The 23,501-nt window shown below is 38.4% G+C and overlaps 6 protein-coding genes across 8 annotated transcripts; 4 read left to right on the top strand and 2 right to left on the bottom strand.

Moving 5' to 3' along the window:
• Window positions 1–2,937: 2,937 nt before the first annotated feature.
• On the top strand, window positions 2,938–6,858 carry LOC107036817 (kinesin-like protein costa). The gene is made up of 2 exons (XM_015255014.1): window positions 2,938–3,058; window positions 3,812–6,858. The coding sequence occupies exon 2, from the start codon at window positions 3,837–3,839 to the stop codon at window positions 6,288–6,290; it is 2,454 nt and encodes an 817-aa protein (XP_015110500.1). The 5' UTR covers window positions 2,938–3,058; window positions 3,812–3,836; the 3' UTR covers window positions 6,291–6,858.
• LOC107036820 (histone deacetylase complex subunit SAP18) lies at window positions 6,765–7,863 on the bottom strand. Its single transcript, XM_015255018.2, has 3 exons — window positions 7,734–7,863; window positions 7,170–7,471; window positions 6,765–7,003 (listed from the first exon to the last, which is right to left on the bottom strand). Exons 1-3 carry the CDS (start codon window positions 7,803–7,805, stop codon window positions 6,913–6,915), a joined length of 465 nt encoding a protein of 154 aa, XP_015110504.1. The 5' UTR covers window positions 7,806–7,863; the 3' UTR covers window positions 6,765–6,912.
• LOC107036819 lies at window positions 7,773–10,097 on the top strand. Of its 2 annotated transcripts, none has more exons than XM_015255017.2 (5): window positions 7,773–7,947; window positions 8,280–8,358; window positions 8,449–8,854; window positions 9,598–9,871; window positions 9,943–10,097. In XM_015255017.2, the coding sequence occupies exons 2-5, from the start codon at window positions 8,324–8,326 to the stop codon at window positions 10,020–10,022; spliced, it is 795 nt and encodes a 264-aa protein (XP_015110503.1). In that variant the 5' UTR covers window positions 7,773–7,947; window positions 8,280–8,323; the 3' UTR covers window positions 10,023–10,097. The 2 variants fall into 2 exon arrangements, with proteins under 2 accessions (XP_015110503.1, XP_015110502.1); XM_015255016.1 differs by lacking the exon at window positions 7,773–7,947 and adding an exon at window positions 7,952–8,012.
• LOC107036818 (mitochondrial 2-oxodicarboxylate carrier) lies at window positions 10,078–12,568 on the bottom strand. Its single transcript, XM_015255015.2, has 6 exons — window positions 12,217–12,568; window positions 12,047–12,153; window positions 11,905–11,967; window positions 11,073–11,372; window positions 10,445–10,590; window positions 10,078–10,270 (listed from the first exon to the last, which is right to left on the bottom strand). Exons 1-6 carry the CDS (start codon window positions 12,389–12,391, stop codon window positions 10,150–10,152), a joined length of 912 nt encoding a protein of 303 aa, XP_015110501.1. The 5' UTR covers window positions 12,392–12,568; the 3' UTR covers window positions 10,078–10,149.
• A 115-nt stretch (window positions 12,569–12,683) lies between these two features.
• Window positions 12,684–16,770, top strand: LOC107036816 (ectonucleoside triphosphate diphosphohydrolase 5). Its single transcript, XM_015255013.1, has 4 exons — window positions 12,684–12,798; window positions 14,350–15,489; window positions 15,896–16,072; window positions 16,185–16,770. The coding sequence occupies exons 1-4, from the start codon at window positions 12,784–12,786 to the stop codon at window positions 16,257–16,259; spliced, it is 1,407 nt and encodes a 468-aa protein (XP_015110499.1). The 5' UTR covers window positions 12,684–12,783; the 3' UTR covers window positions 16,260–16,770.
• A 702-nt stretch (window positions 16,771–17,472) lies between these two features.
• Window positions 17,473–21,822, top strand: LOC107036871 (protein angel). Of its 2 annotated transcripts, none has more exons than XM_015255099.2 (6): window positions 17,473–17,956; window positions 18,370–18,670; window positions 19,091–19,269; window positions 20,091–20,464; window positions 20,950–21,196; window positions 21,291–21,822. In XM_015255099.2, the coding sequence occupies exons 1-6, from the start codon at window positions 17,864–17,866 to the stop codon at window positions 21,687–21,689; spliced, it is 1,593 nt and encodes a 530-aa protein (XP_015110585.1). In that variant the 5' UTR covers window positions 17,473–17,863; the 3' UTR covers window positions 21,690–21,822. The 2 variants fall into 2 exon arrangements, with proteins under 2 accessions (XP_015110585.1, XP_015110586.1); XM_015255100.1 differs by lacking the exon at window positions 17,473–17,956 and adding an exon at window positions 18,115–18,183.
• The last annotated feature ends 1,679 nt before the right edge of the window (window positions 21,823–23,501 follow it).

The following is a 23,501-nucleotide window of genomic DNA, read 5'->3' as shown; positions in this document are numbered from 1 at the left end:
GAAGGTTTAAACGGGAGAGGGAAAAAATATGGTGGCGCCCACAACTGTCGTCCACCTCGCATTTTTGCACATTTCTTAAAATTATTTGTCCCCTTCAGATCATCTTCAACCCGTTTTATCCAATTCCTACAAAAGTAACAAATATTTCAAGCTATCATTCAGATTTTTCCAGCCACTTTCGACCGAGAATTCATTAGTCATTTATTTATCCCCGAGGCCTCTTAATGGGTATATTTATTGGGAAGTGTTTTAATTCTTGGATTTGGGCCAAGCATTTGGGTTAATTGCATAGTGCTTATGAATCTGACTAAATCTAGGCGGTCTACTTCCAATCAGGCCTATGATAGCATCGGTTGACCAAAATAATTCGTTGATACTAAAAACGTCATCATCCATTTCCAAATTTGCTTCAATAATTCCAATATAAATATTATCTTTTATGCTCCTTAAGGAACGTTTGCGAGACCTTTTCCCACTTTGTTGGAAAAATTACTCTATTGAAAACAAAAAGAACCAAAAATACAATTACCGATACTGTTGAAATTTATTCACAACCGCTTTTTGAGTTCTCCTCAGCGAGGGAAATCGTTCTTGGAGGAATGGTACCTCAATCTCCGGTACCCGTTCACTCGGTACTGCATCACTCCATGAGACAGCCTGACACTCATCATCCTGACACTGAGGACAATTTTCTGTAAAAAGGCCCGCGACTCCCCTCGGACAAAAAAAATGTAACGAAAACTCGAACGGATGGTGTAGTAAAATAACTCGGATTCCCATATAAAAATCTCTTTACTTACTTGTTCGGCATGTGGGCCAGTGTTTTCGCTTGAGCCAGTGCCAAATCCCCCCAAAGATATTCAACAAGATATAATTAACCACGATTTTTACTTAAAATATTGATTGCCGATCCGAACGAATGGAGATAACGCGCACAGGTTCTAATGGATCGGATTAAAACATCATTGTTGGACTGAACGAGTACGCGAACTTAGCCGGTGTATTTAAATAACCCCTCTCTCGCTCCTCCCGTCTCCATTTTTTTATTTTCAGCCGTCTTTTTTCACTCATTGGTCCCTTACTGGATAACCCATCAGCCGTAACGCTTCCTTAAGACACTTAAAAAAATCGATAGATCGCAGCAATAAGTGGGCTCTTTAGTTCATACGTCAGCTGGGGTTTGATCCTGGTAATAGGCTCCACGAAAAAATTATCGAGATGTGGACTGGTGCAGAGGCATACAATACGAACATCTTGGTTAATTTTCCACACGGAGAAAAATGGTCCGTAAAAATTACGGAACTCACAATTCGCTCACCGATTACGGAATCAACTCAGATAATTTGCGGGACGGTATCGTAATTTTTCACAGGAGATTGAAATAAAAATTACGGAACGCTCTGGGAAAATTGCGTAACAGTTCCGTAAAATTTCCTACAACCATATTTCGCTCCGGAATTACGGAAAAGATAATTTACGTAATTTTTATTGAATATTTCTCGGTGCAGTCAAGTTGGCTTTGACATTGTTATAAATAATTGAATTATTTCAATTTTGAATGTGAAGTGAATTTTTCAGTTGAAAATTACGTCAAATATTCGATTTGACAATTGTATGGAATTTCCATTTGACCATTATGTGGAAAATTCTCATAAAAAATTGTGGAAAATCCTCAGCCATAGCTCAAACCTGGCAGCCCGAGGGTGTGAATCTCATGTTGCTACCAAATACGCCACAGAGTCGAGTAACCGAAAATTCTCCTCCCCTTCGTACAAAATGAAAATACAAATTTGCACACATTTGCTAATGGATCAGTTTGCCAAAGCCAGATTTATTGATATAGTCTGTGCGAAAACTGATTGGCCACACTACATCAACGTAAATTCATATCTGTCTACACTGAACTGATTCTTCCATAATTTCAATCATTCGAGCGTTCAGAACGTGTCATCGCATTGACATATTCCTCTCTTATGTCACTCTTTACTACGAAATCAGTCATAAAATAATAATCATTTAATAATGGGTATTCCGTGTCTTAACGACGCTCATTTCACTTGGCTGCCGTCATCACGGCTTATTTATGACTGATTGTGTTGACTTCCGCCTTGTGACCCTTATGACAACTATGTAAGATTTTGGTGACTAGGTGTTTAATCGACCAGCGACGTATCTATCTATCTAGACTTCGAGATTGACGAAAAATATCGAATATCGATATACAATATCGGACACTTCGATATATCGGGTTATCGCCAATCTCTAACTGCTACCAACTTCGGGTAATTAGGTAGAACAGCACCTCCTACTCATTCTGAATACTGATAGGTAAATATTAACTTTTTTATATTGAACTTGAAGTAATTTGACGTATATTTTGTCGGAACCTAGTTGCAATGAATGAATTTAACCGCCTTTGAGCCATCACACTTAATAACGTGGATGCTCATGTAGATGTACGGGACTTCCCTTTCTGCGCTTTCCCTTCTAAAAGCAATTTATGAAATTTCAATTATGAGGTGTTCATATAAATTCAACGTGTAGTGAAGCACTTATTTTTCAAAGTATCAAGCTTCACCAGCACTTAGCATTACCCAGGGTTCGCAACGGGGACGCAGCTGGTATGAACCCCACAAAGGTCAAAATTTGACCCAGTCACCCCCTTCAAGTTATTTACCTAATTGAGTCCGACTCAATTTTTTTCCTGATTTCAATTTCTATTTATATTGGATGACAAAATAATTCAGCTTCCTCGAAAAATTCGTTGGAGTTGCTATATTAACACATTACCCAACATCGAGTACTTGTTCATGTACTTGAGCACGTCAGAGTAGTTGAAAACTCTGTTCAGCTCTCATGGTAAAGGCGTCGCGCACCTGCGCCTGGCGATCACTCCTGGAAACTTGTTCTAAGTCGCAATTTACCGACGGGCTCCCGTGGTCCATGGGGCATCCATTGGGCAGACGCTCTCTGGCTGCTCTGGATAGTTGATAATATACACATGGAGTAGTAAATACATGGAGAATGAGATCTCAGTGAGTTCCTTGAATACCTCCAGGTAAGATCACCAATAAATACCCATATTTATCAGCAATTAAAACTCTTAATTCAGGATATCCTAGTGGGGCATTCCCCACTGTGACAATGATTTTTGAAAAGTCACACTGTTGGGCCATTCTCCAATGGAACGACTGTCAAATTTCACTTGACTAGTATTCATCGAGGCCAGCAGAATGCAACACCTTGAAGCAATTGATTAAATTCATAGTATTTGCTGATTATCGTTTATTAACACCCATGAAAAAATTTAATAGAAAAACCTAGCGAATTCGTTAGAAAATTCTATTGGATTTCTATTGAACTTTCTATTAATTTTTGGCCGATTCTATTGAAATGTTCAATAGAACATATTCAATAAAAAAAAGTCGATATAAAAAAAAGAAAATTCAAATAAAAAAAATAACATTTTCATCACGCTGTGACGAAAAGTGTACTTTTCGGCACGCCCCGCGTGCCTAAAAGTCCAATTTCCGCCACATTGTGATGAAAAATATTTTTCATCACGCTGTGACGAAAAGTGAACTTTTCGGCACGCTCCGCGTGCCTAAAAGTCCAATTTCCGCCACATTGTGATGAAAAATATTGTTCGTAACTCGTGAAAAAATGTTTTTTAGCTCGTGGGATTATATCACTCGCCTTCGGCTCGTGATATAAACCTCCCACTCGCCAAAAAACACTTTTTTGCACTCGTTACGAAATATACTATTAATAAAAAAAAATACTGGAATAAAGAATGTCCCCTTCCTTCCAGTGCACTTCCATAGGGATCACTCACGATGATGCACTACAACTCGTGGATTCCCTTCCCGAACCCCCTGGACAACCACCGCATGTACACCCAGTACATCGAGGCGTCCTACCGTGCGCGTCTGAACAACCCCGAGGATGACAGCGAGCAGACGGGCGACGAGACCCACGACACGCTGACCTCGGCCACGTCGGGCGACCGCAGCCCAAGCGCCGACATATTCCGCCTGGAGTTCGCGGCGACCCAGTGGTCGAAGCTCGTCTCCAACGCCGAGGGCCTCTTCAGCAAGCTCGTCGCCTCCGACATTCTCCCCCACAACGAGCAAGACCAAATAAAGCAGTGGCTGTGCCTGAAGCAGGAGTACGAGGAGTGCATAACGAGCGACGACGCAGCAAGCATTCCAGGCTACCCGGAGAACGCCCGCAGATCCCTAGAGCGAATCGAAGAGGTGACGGAGACAGACGAGAGGACCGACGAGTCGGAAGCGCGGATGGAGTTCCAAAACACATCGGAGGGCAGCACCGAGAGCGACACGGAGATGTCGGAGGACGACGACCAGAGCGACGGTGACTCGGACAATCCGGACTTCTTGGAGAAGCTCGACGAGTGCATGAACAAACTCAAGATGGAGACGGACAGACTGATAGACGCCATCGACGACGGCTTCCAGGAGAAGGGCCTAACGATAATCTCCGGAAATGCTCATCCTGTCAACAACAACAATGACTACGTGCCGCTGATCAAGCCGACGCCGATCAGGAACGCCAACTCCAGGCGGAACTCGATGCTGCCAGGATCGGAAATGTGCAACGAAGTGATAGCTTTCAACGGGGCGTTCAAGCCCTGCGGCAAAACCTACGAGGAGGATTTGGACAATGGGCGAGGGTTCAGGGGTGTTAACGACAACCAGGAGGCCTTCGACAACTCCCAGGATCTGCTGTTGGAGCCGCTGAAGAGCTACGAAATGCCCGAGCCGATGAAGACCCTGAAGACGTTGACCTTGAACAACGAAGCTAAGCAGACGCAGGTGAAGAAGATCCAGTCGGACTTGGACGGCGCCCAGAAGAGGATCGGCGAGCTGGAGACGACCATCAAGATCAAGGAGAAGTTCATCGCGGATATGATAAAGAACTCGGAGGCGCGGACGAGTGCCAAGCAGAAGTTCCAGAGGAAGAGGTCGAAGCTTGAGGAGCAGTACTACAACACTAGAACGCAATTGGCACACGCGGAGAATTCTCTCTACAGGGACGAGGAGAAGACGACGCACAGGAGGGAGATTGAGTTGTACAAGAACATGGCGATACATTACGAGCAGAGATTGCGGGATATCGAGATGATGAAGCAGATCGCTGGGGATTCGGCGAAGAAGGTGTTGGAGCTCGAGAGCTCGTTGAACTCCTCCAAGAAGCAGATGGAGAAGATGAAGAAGCAGTTGAGGAAGGAGGAGGTGAGGAAGAATCAGCTGGAGGATGAGGTCGCTGAGGACCAGAGGAAGATTCGTGAGCTGGAGGAGAAGTACAATCTGACGGCGTCGAAGCTCAAGGAGATGCAGTCGGAGAGTGAGGACGAGAGGATGAGCGCCAGGTACAGGAGTGAGGACAAGAAGCAGGACATGCTGGAAGTCAGGATCTCGCATTTGGATCATATACTCAAGGAGAAGTCGATGGACCTCGAGAGGGCGGACGATGTGGACTCCAAGGCTGCTCTGAGGATTGAGATCGAGAATTTGAGGAAGACGAAGGAACGACTCTCCGAGGAGAAGTGCAATCTTGACTCGAAGCTCAAGGAGAATACTTTGAGCACTTTGGAGGAGAGGAAGAGGCTGGAGTGTGGGGAGGCTATTGAGGTGGTTGATGTCATGATTGAGCAGAAGAATGAGAAGATCTGCGGGAGGAAGTGCTTCGATGTCAAGAACTGCAAGAGGGAGGATATGGAGATGGTACTTATGAGGCAGTTGTCCATGCTGAGTCTGGATGAGATTGTTAAGTTGTTTACTAAGTATTTTAACAAGGTTATCGATCTGAAGGAGGCGGGACGGAGTCTCGAGATGCAGCTTAATGATGCTGAGGCGAGGATTCAGTCGTTGGATATCATAAATCGGGAGTTGAGTAATTCTCTCAAGCACTCGAAGGTCGAGGCCGAGAGGAGGATGATATTCTTGAGGGAGCAGCACGAGCAGAAGATGCATATGATGTTTAGGAGTGTTGCGGATGAGACTGGGAGCTCCAGCTATGAGAAACAGGATAAGGACTCGGAGATGGTCAAGTACAGGAGGGAGAACAAGTTCTTGAAGAAGAGGGTGCAGGATCTGGAGACACTGTTCAGGGGATCGGCGGTTGCTAGGACCACTAGTCCGCCGAGGATCTCTCAGCAGGAGTTTAAACAGATAGGTCCATGTGCTGCAACTACCACTACCAAAGTCACCAGACAGAGGAACAAACTTATTATTCAGAAGACAGACTGCGATAAGAGGAAAAAGTGAAGGCTCTCTGGAAGTCGGTGGAATGAGGGGGGAGCGTTCTCAATTTTTTTGAGGGTGAGAAGCTTAAAAAGATTGTCTCATTTGCATTTTTAGAGCTGAAGGGCTGTGTCGCGGTGATAAATTGGGGGAAAATTGACTCGATTTTTCTTCCATCCAAAATTCGAATTATATTTCTTGCTATGAGACTAATGGGAGTCGGGGAGGTCAGGTGCAAGCAGTCGCTTAAAAGGAATTTTTCAGTGACAAAAAAGGGTTTATTATGGATACGATAATTTTCCTCCTGGTTCCATTTGATACAGATGAGACCATGAATATTTATATAATGTGTTCTTCCTTCTCGATGTCTTCAATCACTTGATGAATTTTTAAAAAATTTCGTGTGAATTGGTGTTCAATAATCAGTATTCCCTGGTCAATGCTCAATAATTCGGTTTTCGATTATCATTTTTTTAGGTTGAGAAATTTTTATCTCACTTCCGGTTTAAAATGCGTTATTTAATGTGATCTTTTGTATATAAATTTTTTTCATTGCGTTTACAAATAAAGAATTGTGTGATTTATGAGTAAATTTTCACTGTTTTTCTCTTGGACGTTGGGAGTTTATAAAAAATTGAGGGATTTTTCAGTATTGGCGAGGACCGCCTCGTCTAATTGCTGGCTGCATTCTGTTTGGGGGAGTGATGGAAATGTCCAGGTAATCGCCGATCGTAAACCTAGAGATAAATGACGTGATTATTCATCAAATATTTCTAAATGAAAAAAAAAATTCCAATTGAATTATTTTAATTCAGGGAATTCCTCTCTGAATAAAATTATTTCAACTCTGTTTTAATGAGATAAAATCAAATTTCTCATCTGTTTAAATAATCTTTCAAATACCTTGCTTGAGCCAATGTTTTATTATCATCAGCTCCTTTCTGTCCAGAACATGTGACTCCAATCTCCCTCATTCTATACCCAGAGTTCCTCAATTCCGGAGTAACAAGTGAAAAATCAAAATACGTTCCCTTACTCCTGGCATCAGGATTAACTTCCTTAACTAAACCGGTTATTTCTCGGAGAGTAGCGTCCATCCACGTGTAAATTTGTAGCTCATTTGATGGAACATTTCCACGACTGTAGTCCATTATGTTGTGGTGGCGACCGGTGTTGCAGAATACTCGTAAAAGTAGTGGACATGTCTGAAAAAATTATCCAATCGACTAAACCCTTTCATTGTTCATGGCTTAAATAAGATTTTGGTAATGAATAAATATTTGCGTCGATTATTTTGTTGAATATCTTCACTCTGATGTAAACAAACCCCCAGGAATGAGAGGTTAAGTCCTCGATTCATGGAATAATTCCCAGAAAAATGAGAAGAATTATAAAATAATTATAAGACTTATTAATTAGTTCGACTAATTTATTAGATTAGATTAATTGGATTAGTTTATGATGTACCTTTTCTCTGTCCACTGGTTTTTCAGGCAATTGTTTATCATCAACAACCATCGACTCCAAAGCTGACGCCATGTTTACCAGGGGTATCTAAATCTATACTGCGGTTACGGTCAGACTGAGCGAGAAGATTGTTTTTGGTTTGGAGGTGGGAGACAAGAATGTGATTGGTGATTGGGCAACTCTGCGGTGCACAATCATCTCAGTTTTATTATAGGTGAGTTTGAGAGGGGCCAATGTGATCATAACCTTATCCTGTATTTTTCTCCTCCAAAATATGAGGTTATTCTGCTTATTGACACTCCGATAGTTAATAAATCCATCGAATAATAATAATAATATTGTTACGGAATCGAATGGTTTAATCTATCCTCGTCCTCTCTTTTGTAAAATAAAAAGAAAGTTGATTGTCATTCTCTAATGTTTGGAAATAACGTCATGCGTGATTCACTTTTGTTCTATGATTGATTCTGAAGAACGATCAATAAATGCGCCCCTTCGATTCATCCTGAATTATTTCTTAATTAAATACAACAATATGTTCGACAGGTTGGGATCATCTGCAATCATCACCTATCACCAATATAATAAAAATGGATTCTGATTCATGTTCGTCGCATAAACAATCGCAAGTACAATTTTTTAATAATATTAATGATTCAATTCAAACTTGATACACTTGTTCATTTCGATTCATTTTTTCGATTTTTATTTCCAGAAATAGAAGCAAATTTAAACGAAGCGAGCATAAAAAAGCTCATCACAAACAACACAAAAAAGGGCCGAATTGTAATGCAGCAGAATCGAAGAAGAACAAGTCCAACGGTAGAAGCAATGGCGATTATGATAGCCATGACGAATTTTCAAATAAATTATTATCCCAACTGGATTGTCGATTCGCTGAGCTCAGCGATGACGATGAACCCGAGAGCGGCAAGGCTTTTGAAGAACTCTTGAATGCACCGGTTTCCACTTCGTCTTTCACGTTTAAAAGTGAAAAAAAGTGGACTTGGGATGCATCTCAATTCAATGACTATTTCTCGGTTGATGTTAATCAATTATCGAGGATATTTAACTGCATTCCGTTCAATGAATATGTGACCGTCGAGGAGAAATATCTCAATGTAAGCACTGTGATAACTCAGTATTATCCTTTCTAAAAAAAGCATGGAGAAAATCTCGAACGAATGGAGAAAATAAGGCGATTTTCATCAATCAATCAATCATCAATTCAATCGTCTTGTGTCGAATTTTCATGAAGCCCGCCTAACAAACAAAAGAGAATTGAATACCATTCTATGGAACATGAACAAACCAATCATAATTGTCCACATCATGTAGGTCAGAGGAAAATAGAATAATTCTACTTTCTTAATATTGCGGTTACTAAGGCTTTCTTCGAACAAAGTTGATTAGAGTTAATAGCTAGAATTATGAGATTATCTCACATTTTTTACGTCAAGGATAGGAGAATCTGAATTCAATATAGTGAAAATGATGATCGATTTTTTCACTTTGAACAAATAATATTAATATCCAAATAAAAAATTTCTAATATGAATAAAAAGAAGCTGTGACTCAATATTCCAAATGAAGTTTTAAATTTAATGTGGAGCTGACAACGCGAAATGACAAATTGTAATTATGATTGACATCTTATTCAGTGAACATAGGAATTAGAACATGAGCAAATCATTTATTGTAATATGAAAAATTACCAGCTGATAAATTGGAACATATGATTCTCATCGGTCGTATTGTTTTGAGAATGATTATAAACAATTAATTGAATAAAGGAATATCGAATCTGACACGGAAAAGGGCGACGGTAGTTGATAGAAAATAATTGCTACTGCTACATTTACAGAAGGACGAGCTCACATTGATTAATTCATCGGCGGAGCTCGCTAGGAAAGATTATGCCAAGGAAATGGAGTCATTTCTCATTTCACAGCAGTCAAAAATCGATGAACAAGCTCGTCAGGATAAAAATTCTAGAAGTAAGAGTCTTAGAGCAACTCAACAGCATGTTAACACTACTGAAACCATGGAGGAAGATCTTGATTTTTTGTTGTCACTGAAAGAGCCTGTGCGGCTATTACCTGCGAGTGCTCCATCTGCTAATTCGCGTGCTGCTGAAGGTAATGAGTCTAGTCAAATCTCTACTTCACTTATGCTAAACATATTTAAAAAATATTAATCTATGATGCAGATTCAAAAGGAAAGAATGCTGCCAAACCAACGAAGTCCATTGACTTGGAGAAATGGCTGGATTCTTTACTCGACGACTGATATTTTTCTTTGGGTCAACGATCTACATGTGTATATTCTTGATAAATTATAAATAACGTACAAGATGAAGATCGAGATGGATTATTCTTTATTTTTTTTCATAATGTGTAATTGTAAAGAGTAGAACTCAATTGATCATGTGAAATGAGAGGAAGGCGTGCATGTAGTCGTAGACGACGAGCATTATTGCTCCCCCAGGGCCCAATCGAAGTACCTTTGGCAGTAGCCCCTTGTACAAGGCTGAAAATCTAGAAATACGTTAAAGTAATGAGAAAGGGCATTTACAATTGATGTGGGATCCTCGCATTAATTTTTTCCCTTCCATTTCCCTCCAATCCCCCCAGTCAATGTCATTTACTTTAAAAAAATTATTTAATATTCAATTTCTGATAATAACAATCCCCATCGGACTCTTCACTTACCCTTCCCTCTGGTAAATAATTTTTATTGTCCTCAACGTTCCCTTGTACTTGATATCTCCTTGAGGACCTTGTATTCTACTTTTCGCCACGTCGAAGGGAATATTCAGACATGAAGCTGTTGTTCCAGCAATGAATCCTAGACCCACCTGAGAATATTATTTTTATTGATGAATTTTCATTTTCGAAATAGTGCGGCATATTTCGTAATAACAACACCTTCCTAGGGCCATTATGCGGTCATGATATGCACAAAACTATCAGTTTATTCTGAATCCTTTGCCAACGTTTCAAGTGCTAAATGCACTCATCAGGACAATTTTATTTCATATAATTATTTAACTTTTCTTATCGACATTGTAATGTAAAATGTTAATCTATTTAAGCAAATACATCAAATCGACAGCTCCCCATAACAATGATGGCATTGACTCCTTCATTATTACCGGAGACCAGTGTTTTTCTGCTCCAGTTATTCATTTATTCATTTATATTTATTCATGACTGTATAATGGCCCTAGAAAGGTGTTGCTATTATGATATTTGAAGCAGTTGAGAAAAATCAAGCGTGATAATGGCATATTTCGGGTAATCTAAAGACACTATGATTTTTTGCGATTTAAATTGGTACCTTCGAGAAGAATTCCATCCAAGGATCTTTATTGACAGGTATGTAGCTTTTAACCGAGTGATAAAATCCAAAATAGAAAGAATTGAACACTCCGTTCCTCATAGCAGTTGCTGATAACCCTTTGTTCAAACCATCAAGTCCTAGACCATTTTTTCTTATGATGGCTCGTGTTACGGCTAACGTTGATGGGGTGTTTTTCAGTCTTTCGCGGTTCGACTGTAACTGTACTTTCACAACTTCAAATGGATTTACCAATATTGCTTCGGTTACTCCCGCGCAGAATCCCGCGAGCGCGAATGTCTAAAATAATTTATTTTATAATGCATCATCCAAGAAAAACAAACTTCATTTTGAGACTTACGATCTTAAATTGAGATTTTTAAATGTTTCAAATTGAGACTTTCAAAATTCTGAAGTTGACACGCACGAAAAAATTAAATAAAAAACCTAGCGAATTTGCTAGAATTCGATTAGATTTCTATTGAACTTTCTATTAACATATTTTCTATTAAATTCCTGAGGCTCAAATTTTCCAACTTTTCATTCTATTTTTATTCTCTCTTCATGAAGAAAATTAAACAAAAAATAGAAAATTTGAGCCGAAGAAATTCTATAGAAAAATCTAATTCTATTGACTTCTCTATAGAATATCAACTTTTGAAAATATCAATAGAATCGCCCAAAAACTAATAGAAAGTTCGCATTCGCCAGGTTTTTCTATTAATTTTTTTTATTGGCTGAGAGTTTTGAAAATCTCATTTTAAGCCCTTTGACATTTTTAAAACAAGATCTCATTTTTCTGAGCGTTAACGATAAGAATCTTCAGCATTACCAGCGGTGTCGGTGCACTAGCTCCCCACAAAAAACATTTTTTGTACTGCTCAAACGTGAAGAACTGGAGCAAAGGCAAATACAGCGTGTGTCAATAATGATCATCAATAAACCGAGATAAGTACATGAAACAATTTTATTACTTTAACAGCCCGTTTGGGTGTTTCCGCGATAATCGGTGGAACTATGCCTTTCCAGAATGAGCCCAACCCCTCATGTATGTACATTTTTTTCATACAATCTAGAACCCCTGAAAAACATTTCAAATTCTTTTACAATAAATTTTTATACTCAAGTTTATCCGGAGTCTCACCTGTGTAATACCCAGGATTTTTGACACTTGAGTTGACTTGCAATTGCATTCGAGTCTTCACCAGATCCATGGGATGCATGACGCAGACTTCGACGAAACCAGCGGAACCACCAGCCCCTATTTGAATAATAGCCTGTCCAAATAGGCTTATATTTTCTCCAGCCACAGCAGACATTTTGGAAATTTTCTAATTTTTATGTTATTTCTACAACTATTTCCTCCAACAAATACACTAATTCTAGTTTCAGGTCGACAATCATTCAATTAACAACTATTCTTCAGTTGAATGCACTTTAATCACTTGATAGTAACGGAAAACATCGAGTAGTCCGCGTTATAGAGACATCTCCACGATAAGATAAAACTGTTTTTTTTTATTCCATCATCTTGTTTGACTATTCGCGGTGGCCACGTGGACCACGTGACTACTGACATTCTGTTATATATAGAATGTGATGTCTAGTGATGATGTCAAACGTGAAGAAGCACATCTTATCCCATCGTATCAGCATCAGTATTCTATCAGTTCCTTCGAGGCAATAGGAAAATATTTGTAAGCCTGGCTTCATGCAATATATGCCTGTAAGCATTCATGTTATAGTATTATAATAAATAATTGAGGAATATAATAATTTTCAGTGGATTTTTAGGTTATATTTATCTGTGGGAGATACATTGTGATTCTGAAGTATATTATTATAATTTAATTTATTCAGTCACATGTGCATCCTATTGGGTCTTTACATTTTGTTTTTGATCGAACAAAATTTATGTATCAAATTATCTCTATCAGGAGTTGTGTACACGTGGTTCAATGTTGATGATATTTAGACGTGAGAAAAAAAAATATTCTTGTTATTTTTTATTTTCATTATCAATTGAGCTAGTGCACTCGTGCACCAACTCTCATACGGAAAAATATGTATTCTGAAAATTATATTCTATACATGGAATTGGCCTGATTTATATACAAAAATTATATCAAATGTAAATTTTTGTGGCCCGGTTGCACCAAGCCCTGTTGTCCAAATAAACCCCAGGGTAAAATTTATCATCGGGGTCAATTATATCGTACAAGTCATAATTTTTCAATATTTGACCCGAAGAATAATTTTTTATTTATCCTGCAGCCCCATTTGAATTAACACTGATTTATCCTTGGGATTGAATTTTGTTTTACTCAACTGGTAACTTGTATGCTACGATGTTACGACAGTATTTCAAGTGAATGATCAGAATACAATGACTTCATTTCCAACATTCTTAATGGTGTCCTTATATTATTTAACTAAATCAAATAATCCAGAAATAATTCGCCGGTGCCAGGTTTCGAACTCAGGACCTCTGGCGTTGTAGGCGGACGCCTTACCGACTCGGCCATACCCCCGACTTATTTTATATTATTTTTATATTTTATATTTTATATTTATATTTATATTTTATATTTATATTATTTTTATATTACATTATTTTACATTAGTTATAAATAGATAGACTTTATTTACTGTAAGTTTTGTCTTACAAAATGACACCGTAAGAAGTCAATAGAATATAGCGGTAATAATAGCTGTACAACAAATAATTAATAATAGTTAACAAAGTAACATAAGTAGGGGAGGGTGGGGCAAAACGGCCCCCCTTCAATTGTCAATAACTTGTGAATGACATTGTGAAAATTCCCAGTTTCAACTTCATTTTGAAGATAATTTTTCATTCTTCAAAACGAGCTCTAACTCATCCCAATCGGATTATTGAATCGGAAAATATTGACGATTGAAGGGGGGCCGTTTTGCCCCATCCTCCCCTAAGTACTGTGAGTAGAAAATAAAAATAATTCAAGTGAAATTCTAAGTGAATTAAACCAGAGCTCTGAGAGCTTAACAATAACCAAAAACAGAATAACAATAGTTAAACTATAGTTAACTGACATAGCAGAATGCAGACTGAGAAGATAAGAGTGCAAGTACAGTTAAAGGAAGAGTTAGAAGAATATATGTTTCCGGTTTTTAATTTGTTTGATTCGTAATGATTTAGTACGTCGGAATAATGAAGAAGCTATGCTGAGGTCTTCCCTGGAAACGTTGGGCCACCGCAAAGAATTCTTCAACTCCAACTTCCTTTTTTCCTTTCCAGCTTCGAACCGACGATGATTCGTCAAACGCACCGGCCCTCCGTCCGAAGAAAATTTCCCGCCAGCTGACCCGCAGACCAATAATGCTGTTGTTCATCCTGGGAATATTGTTTCTGGGATACCTAGCAATAGCCAATGATCTCAGTACAACGAGATTCGGTTCGTCCGCCATCGACAGCATAGCAAGCTCTCTAAAACTCCAGAAGTATCGCTACATTGCGATCATCGATGCTGGATCGACAGGCACTCGTCTTCTAGCCTTCACATTTCACTCCTCCATCATCAACGGAGATCTCATTCTGGACAATGAGTTCTTCGAAGAGATAAAACCGGGTTTGAGCAGCTACACTAATGCCAAGAACATGATCGAATCTCTGGAGAGATTGATTAAAAGAGCCAAAGCTGTTATTCCAGAGGACGCCTGGTCGCAGACGCCCCTGAGTCTGAAAGCAACTGCTGGACTGAGGCTGCTGCCTGAAGCAGAGGCTCATCTTATTCTCGATGAGTGCAGAAATTACTTCAGAAATTCCGGCTTTCTCATCACTGATAACGCCGTATCGCTGATGGGAGGCGTTGACGAGGGAATTTACGCGTGGTTCACTGTCAATTTTCTGCTGAATCGTCTGAGCTCGCACAATATTGGAAGCACCGTGGCTGTACTAGATCTAGGGGGTGGGTCTACCCAAGTTACTTATGTGCCTGATGAAGAGGATTTGAGGAAACTTGATAATCATATTTACACGATCAATGCTTTTAGCCATAATTTGAGCCTTTACACTCATAGCTACTTGGGCATGGGTGTGCTGGCGGCCAGAAGGGCCATTTTAACATTAGATCTAAACGCTGAGGAAACGGATGTCCCTGGGATTATTCAAGTTAAATCGGAATGCATTAATCCTATTATTGCGACTGAGTGGAGTTATGGGGGGCGGAATTACATGGTCAAGGGCCCAGTCAATGGGTCTTATAAAATTGTGAAGACACAGAATTATGCTGGGGCGGATGAGAAGAGGCCCATTGTGAGGGTTGAAGACTGCAAGAATCTTGTTAAGAAGTTTGTCAGCGGTGCTGAGGATCGACCTGTCGGGTTGAGGAAACGGGACATCTACGGGATTTCTTATTACTTTGATCGTGCCACTGAGGTAATTCTCCTCGGAAGAATATTTTTCCTTTATTCTAAATAATTGGGAGATTTTTCTCGAAGAGTCATGCCAATAATTTATTTCCTTTCGGACATGAATTTCTTTTTTTGTAGAAAAAGCAGGAATTGCTGTTCTCATTTATAAACAATAGCGAATAATTGGAGAAAAACTTTGTTACATACTGGGGCGATATAACAAAAAAAATCTAAAGTTTAAATTTGGACAATGACAAAACTTCAGCAAAAAATGCCATTTTCCACTCGTTTATCTCTCATTTTTCCCCAATTCTTTTAATAAAGTCATTTATCATTAAATGGGCCCCGTACTTTACAATATCATTGCAACTATTCTCTGCAAATTTTCTCATTCATACTTTTATGTTATTGTGTTTCTCCTGCATATTCAGGCCGGCTTGATTGATCCATTCAAAGGTGGTGTGATAACACTCAGTACTTTTTACAACGGAACTGTTGATGTTTGCAACTATCCAAATGCAGATCAGCCCTTCGCGTGCCTGGACATGATGTATATTTATGTATTATTGGAGGACTGTTTCGGACTTGACAGTTCAACTAAATTAAACGTAAGGAAAAGAGAAGAATGGTGAACAAGGAACAATTCCCCGGAATCCTCTGTTCTTCATTAGCTCGTTGTTGAATTTTCGTGACTTTAAAATGAAAAATGTTCTCTTGCAGCTGTACAAGAAGTACGACGGCCACGAGTTGAGCTGGGGCCTCGGTGCTGCTTTCAGCATACACCGGGATCTCTGATTGTTGATTGAAATCATCAACTTCGTTGGCTGTTTCATACCCTGAAAATCTCGGCAAAGCCCGCCGATGGTGAATAGATATTCAATGAGGCTGTGGGAATATTATTCTTCGAGACCCTCTGGTATTGCTTCGAAGTAGATACTCATCATTTCAGTGCCTTTCTCTCCGGAAGAATTAATGAGTCATATCTTGAAATTCCTCAAACGTTTTATCTCAAGTAATAACTACTACCGTATGTTCAAATGTGAAGAAAAGTATGTGCTCGTGAATTTGTGAGAATGCGCTTTTTATAGAAATTGATAAGTAGAGAATTTTAGGAGACATTTAAGATTTATTTTTGGACGATTTTTTTATTTCGGTTCACTTGTTGGGGATTGATCATTCACGTAATTGCATGATAACTGTTATCGTGCCATTAATTTAAAAAACATCTCTTCTCGTATTGTTATATTGTATTATTACTGTTGATATTTTTAATTTCATGTAATAAAAGGACCCATACATCTGGAAATTTACGGAATGAATTATTATGCTGTCCTATTCTATTCAATTTTGTTTATCAGAGTAGAAATATTGGAGATAAAGCAAAAAAGAATGTTTTTATTATTTTGCACAGCTTATTCTATCGTACAATAATATTTGTTGATTTCAATGAAGAAAAACAAGTGGGAACAAGGGTAGTAGAAGGGGAAGAAGTTCATTTTTGCGATTTTTACAAAAAAAAAATTTCAAGCCGCCATTCAACCAATTCCGAACATTTTTTTAGTTATCGTGGGCCCACCGATTTTCAAAAAAATTGGAAAATTAAAAAAACTAATCGATGAATTGAGTTTTAATTAATGGCGATCGATAGCCCTCAACAATACCTACATTCGAAAAAAAAAAATTCAATTTCATACATTCGGAAGCAAAACAGTGTCATTCCATGAACTTTTACGGGAGAATTGTCGGCCCAAGTGGCCACACAAACGTAATTTTTCCATATTTTCGTCACCCAAATACACAACAAAGACGAAAAATGAATGGCATAACAACAAAAGCGCATTTACCATCGTCGTCTGAAAGGTATTGTACCGTGACTTGACCTCTGGCACGTTCAACAATTGCTCAACATTGTTGTTCCCACCCTCATTGTCCCACCCGAAATAGATAACAATTGCTCGGAGAAACGAGCATTTTGAGGAAATGGATCTCTCGCGATCACTCTGAGGTCTCCCCAACAGTCGCTCGAACGTCCATTTCCCAAAACTCAAACATTCGCCAGTTAAAAAAACAACACCCGTTGCCTATCAATTTCGAAATATCGAGAATACCCGGAGTTGGCGCGGGAACTCGCCGTGAAATTTCGGCGGAACGGTGTGACCTTAGCGGGTAGTCTGTCCCCTAACCTCAAAATTCCCTCGCCCGCGCAGCAAATGCCCCGCAAAGATCACGAGACAAATCACAAACCGATTAATCTCCTCACAATGGAGAACACAAATTGACAATTGCGCAAATTGCCCGCAATTTCTCACCCTCTGACCGCCCAAAAAAAAAAATCGAAAAACCCACATTGATGGAACGGCTAATCCTGGTGATACGTTAATTCAAATTTCGGATAATAAATGATCGCAGGGTGTAAACTAGTGACAACTGTGCCTTTAGCAAATGTAGTCTGTCGTTACGTCCACATTGGTACACTGCACCAGGCATTAAAGGTACGTACGAGAATAAAAAATCCCAGCTCATCACTGCCATTTTACTCTCTCGACAATAAACAATGCTGTTGTCAACAAACACCCTGATATTCCCTCTCCGCGTTCTTGTTTTTACGCTCCATCAGGGTCATTACGGTGGCAAGTGTGTCAGTCAGTGTTGCGTTCGTGACATTGACGACTTCTAAACACCTCGGGACGCAATTTTTTTTCTCACATCGCATCTGATCGTATGACCCATTCCATCTCTTTTCCTGGCTCATTCTCACCCATTTGTCGGTACAATACGCACGTTTATCCCATTTTTCCCGACCCCCATTGTCATTATTATCATCGTTATTAGTGCTGATATTTCTGTTTTGTCCACAGATACGACCTTCGAGTATTAATAAAAATTTACAATCGTGACTTTACAGATTCTTCATATGTCGGAAATACCTTTCAAACATTTGCTGCTTGGTAATCTTCGTAAGTGTGCATCTGTGCCGGAGGCACTCTACTCCACGTACATCAATTTGTTGAGGTCAAAATTTAGTTCTGGCGAGGGAGAGGAGCAGGGGAATACAATGGAGCCGTTTATTGACTTGTGTTTTGCCCAGAATGAGTCGTCCAATTGTCAAATGTCCAATAATTTTGTGCAGAATATGGCGAGTCTTCAGTATGGAATGAGTAGGAAAAATTACAAAGAGCTGCGACAGTGGAAATCTGTTGGAAATGGTAATTTATATTCTGCATGTATTTTTTTAAAGGATATCCAAGTGTTTTTATAGTTTGGTGCATGCAATTTTCAATCGTCAAATTTGTCAAGCGAATTGCGTGAGAAAAATTGAAACAATCATGAATATTCAGCGTTATTCAAATCACAATTTGCAGAGAGTAATTATTTTTTCAATGTTCGTTGTTTATAAATGAATCATTGGAATTGTTTAAACTTTCGGAAACGTAATTTTTTCAACTGGGCGATTGGTGAATTTTACTCTGCATTTTTTTAATCATTAAATTAATCGTCAATTAAACATTCGAATTCTGAATTATTTTATCAATCAATAGTTTAGTTGGGAAGATTGAAAAATAGCCAAAGTACTTGGATATCCTTAGTTAATGCCATGATTACACTTAATTTTGGTTCAATTACAGGAATCTCGTCAACCAATACAGAGAGTGACTTTATCCTTCGACTATTAACGTACAATATATTAGCCCAAAATTTACTGGAAACACATTCGTACTTGTACAAATACCATAACAAAAATGCACTGAGCTGGGAATGCCGAAAGCCACTTATTCAGCAGGAAATCATCGAAGCAGGAGCTAATGTCAGTTGAAATGCGTTATTGAAAAAAATGATAATGGAGAGGATAAAGTCAGCAGCCAAGCGGTAAAACAGTTCAAGTCGACTTTGGTCAGTTTTCACTGAATATCTCGATATCTAAGGCAGATAGCAATATTCTTGGAATAACATTTTTTTGTGAAGCAAATTGATAGCTGCAAAAAGTCTGTTTGAAACGTAACGAGATTTTAGTATTCTATCGAGTAACTCGCGAGGAAATTCAAGGAGAGTTCATCGTCTAATTTCGCATTTAACGAAAGAGTTCGAATGTAAATAAACGATCAGGCCAGGAGGAGACCCACGAGACCCTCATTGTTAATCTACTAAACAAAGAGTATACATTTATTAGTCAGAGAATCACCTATTGATTAGTATAATATGGGCAATCGAAGAGTTTCTTTTCCAATTCAGTATGAATCGATCCATAACACTCATTTATTGAATTTCAAATCTACCAGTTGAATAGTTTACACCTATTCCAGAACAATCGTCGCTGTTAGAGTTTCAATCCAAATTTCGTATCATCGTAACCCCTCCACCGAGTAAAACGTAGTAATCAACGTGTTATATTCGATATTAAGAGATTATCCAGTGCAGTGTAAAGACAATTATCGAATTTAAATTTGAGACTCAACGATCCGTGCAGTGAAATTCAAGACGAAAATCTCTGGCAAATCATTACGAAAACTCCGATATCTCCCTTCGATTCAGAGATATCAAAAGACCTCGAAAACTCAGGAGCTAAGTCGACTTGAATTATTTCACCGCTTTGCTACTGGATACAGCACAGGGTAAATTATTTCACAGGTAATATGCATTCAAGAGATGCAACTCGATCATCTAGAAGAATTTTTGTTGCCATTCGAGACAAGTGGGTTTGATTATCTCTATAAAAAACGCACAAACGATACGGGGGATGGATTGCTGCTTCTATTTCGTCGCAGTCAGTTGAAATTGGTGGATTACGTGCATGTGGAGTACCATCAGACCTCCTCGGACATTCTCAACAGAGATAATGTGGGAATTGTTGCTAAATTTTCACTTAAGGAATGCCCTGAAACCCACATCGTCATATCCACGACACACTTGCTGTATAATCCGAAAAGGAGTGATGTGAGACTTGCACAGACGCAGGTACTTTTTGCTGAAGTGGAGAGGCTTTCGTTTATTGAGAATACGAGGTAATGATCATTATGATTGTCATATTATACGAACAACAATTGATTATTTCATAAATAGAAAAAAACATGGTTAAATCAACTTTGGGAAAGTGAACTTTTGGTTAATTCAGCCTTTTTTAAGAATATAAATAAAATTTGTATTTGGGGATGGATTTCTAGGATGTTATCTGTTTTGTTTTGGCTCCTTGCGAAAAGAATAATCGATATTTCTCATTTATTTCATTGAAATGGTATTTTCTGAAGAGGGAGAACTACTGTGAAGTAATTTAGAGAGATTGCTTCGAATGTTGTGCTATAAATAACTTCAATATTCTGCTTCCTTTGTATTTTTTTTAAATAATTTTTTCCATTATTTTCCTGAAGCTTATTAAAGTCTTTCTCGTGAGCTATTCTCAAAATATCTCAGAATTATTTGAGAGCAACGTATTTTTCTCTCAATATTGCTAACACATCCTTTCTTCTTTTTTTTCTTCATTTCTCACCAGAGAAGGTCCAAAGTATCATCCAATTATAGTCTGCGGGGACTTTAACCTGCAGCCATTCACAGGAGTCTATCAGTTCATCACTGGTGGTTCTTTTGAATACCTGGGGAAGGGGCGAAAACTCGAGGAGTCTGGATTTCGTCGATTGAGCAATTCCCTCATACCCTCTTGTCTTCTCATCACGGATAATTGCCAGCACTTCAATGTTTTGACGAGGAGATTGCGGGGGTCTGGAGATGGCCATACGATGGTAATATCGATTTTCAAAAAAAAACTGTCGAATTTTTTTCCTAAACTAAAGTGTCAAAAAAATAAAAAAAAATTAATTGGCAAATTTCTTACAGTTGTACAGCCGTGAAAAGAACTGCAATGAGAAGAGAGAATCACCTGAGCATATAGTTCCGAACGAAGTGGACATAAAATCATCAGATTATCAAAAGATTGCGATAGTTGACGGTGAATATGCGACATTCTCCTCTGGTGCTCTCAGTCACCCCTTCAAATTGAAGAGTGTTTACAACCACTCAAAGAGTAATGGAGAGCTCGAAGCGACAACACATCAGGACGAGTGGATCACTGTCGATTACATATTCTACACTGACATCGAACTTCTGGATCGTTACAGACTTCCAACTGTTGCAGAATGCCGACAATTTCCTCATATTCCAAATTTCGCTATAGGGAGTGATCACCTTTGTCTCGGTGCCACATTTAAACTGAAAAAAACACGTACTGTAAGATAATCGCTGACTCTCGTTATCTCATATTCTGTTGACAAATGTAAATATAGGTATGGCGTTAATCCTCGGATATTTTGACACATGGAAATTATCTTTTATTTTCTGAATAAAAATCCAATGAAATTATTTAACATAATGTGACGGGGGTTTTCATTATCACTTCCGCTTGATTCTTCTGCAAATGAATAATTTAATGGTAATTTTTAAAGATTTTTATTAACGTCAATTATGCAATAAGGCAGCAGAGTGTAAATTGTTAACTTATGGCTATTTTAAATACGCAACAATATAATGGAAATGATAGGAAATTAAAACATGAGGAAATCATTTATTGTATTATATGAAAATTTAATAGCTGATAAATTGAGATAGATAATTCTTATCGGTCGTATTGCATTTGCAATGAGAATGATTATAAACAATTAGTTGAAAAACGGAATGTCGAATGGGACAGAAAAAAATTCAACATCTATAAATGAAAAAAAAATAATTTATGCAATCGTGCGATTCTCATTTTTTATTTGTTTTACGTAGTGGTGGTGGAAGAATAATTGCATTTCATTTTCGCTCAAGTTGATGATAAGTTATCTGTGGATCGCTATTCGGAATTCTTTAGTGCTTTCGGCCTACGTGAGATGGCGGCCGTGCGCACTCTCCGCAGCGAATGAAGACGCACCGGGTAATGATTGAAACCTTGGATACTAATAATTGAAACAATAGGGTAATAACTGGTGAAAGTTTTCCTGTAGAATCAACTCGATTGTCGCTGCATTGTTGCATATTTCAATGCTCGTGGTTGCTATTCAAGATTTTGTTTTGAAGTCTGAGAAATTTCCTGTGGAAAAGTCTTCATCGAAAAAAATAAGCTTTATTTTGAGACTTATGATCTCAAATTAACAGTTTCAAAAGTCGAGAAATTGGAACTTGAAAGGTCGGAAATTGAGACTTTCAAAACTCAACTTGAAGTCCAATTTCAAGTTTAGTTCGGAAAGTTTTAACTTGAGATATTCAAGTCTCAATTTAAGTCGACGAAAGTCTCAAATTAGGACCTTCGAAACTCTTAACTTGAGACTTTCGAAAGTCTCAATTTAGTCTTTGAAATATCAAAACAAGAATTTTTTTTCTGTATGAGTCTTTGAATGTCTCAAATTAAGACGTTCCAAAGTCTCAACTTAAGACGTTCAGGCTTCAAACTAAGACTTTTTAAAATTTCTAAGACTTTTCTAAAATTTCTAAGACCTTTAAAATCATAAAATAATGCATTATTTTTTTCGTTACCATTTTTCACTGGATTTATGAGAAAATCTGTTTTAAAACCCATTTCTTGTGGACCACCGAGCGATTGGAAAGTAATCGAATGCTACACGTGGTATTTCGATCGCTAGAACCATTTTACATTCAATAGAATAACGTAATTGCGGTCTCCCAAATGGAAAGTTTCCAAACCACAAAGAGAACCTTCCCAAATATAAAAAATACCCACCGACATGTTGAAGAAAAAATTCTTCCCGAGCGGTTGAAATTTATTAGTCAATTGTCAGACACTTCACGAAAAAACAAAAAAAACATTTAATTTGATATTGGTTAGAAGGTGCCACAAGTGCGCGGTCACAGTGGTAGAAAGTTTTAGCACTTTGTCGCACGTGGTGTCAGGTTTTTTGATCGAGTCTGGTACAGTAGGAATAAAAAAGATAAGGCGAGAATGATATTACAGGCTGTGGTACTCATCCCTTCGAGCAACCCATCGTTACTAATATTCGAGATTTTAGTCTCATATAACACAAGCGACACGTGTTTCGCCTCTTAGTGTTCCGT

This window comes from Diachasma alloeum, unplaced genomic scaffold, assembly GCF_001412515.2.
Source record: "Diachasma alloeum isolate Michigan unplaced genomic scaffold, Dall2.0 Dall_scaffold_00211, whole genome shotgun sequence".
In the NCBI taxonomy this organism is placed as follows: Eukaryota; Metazoa; Arthropoda; class Insecta; order Hymenoptera; family Braconidae; genus Diachasma; species Diachasma alloeum.
This window is presented reverse-complemented; position numbering and strand designations above follow the sequence as displayed.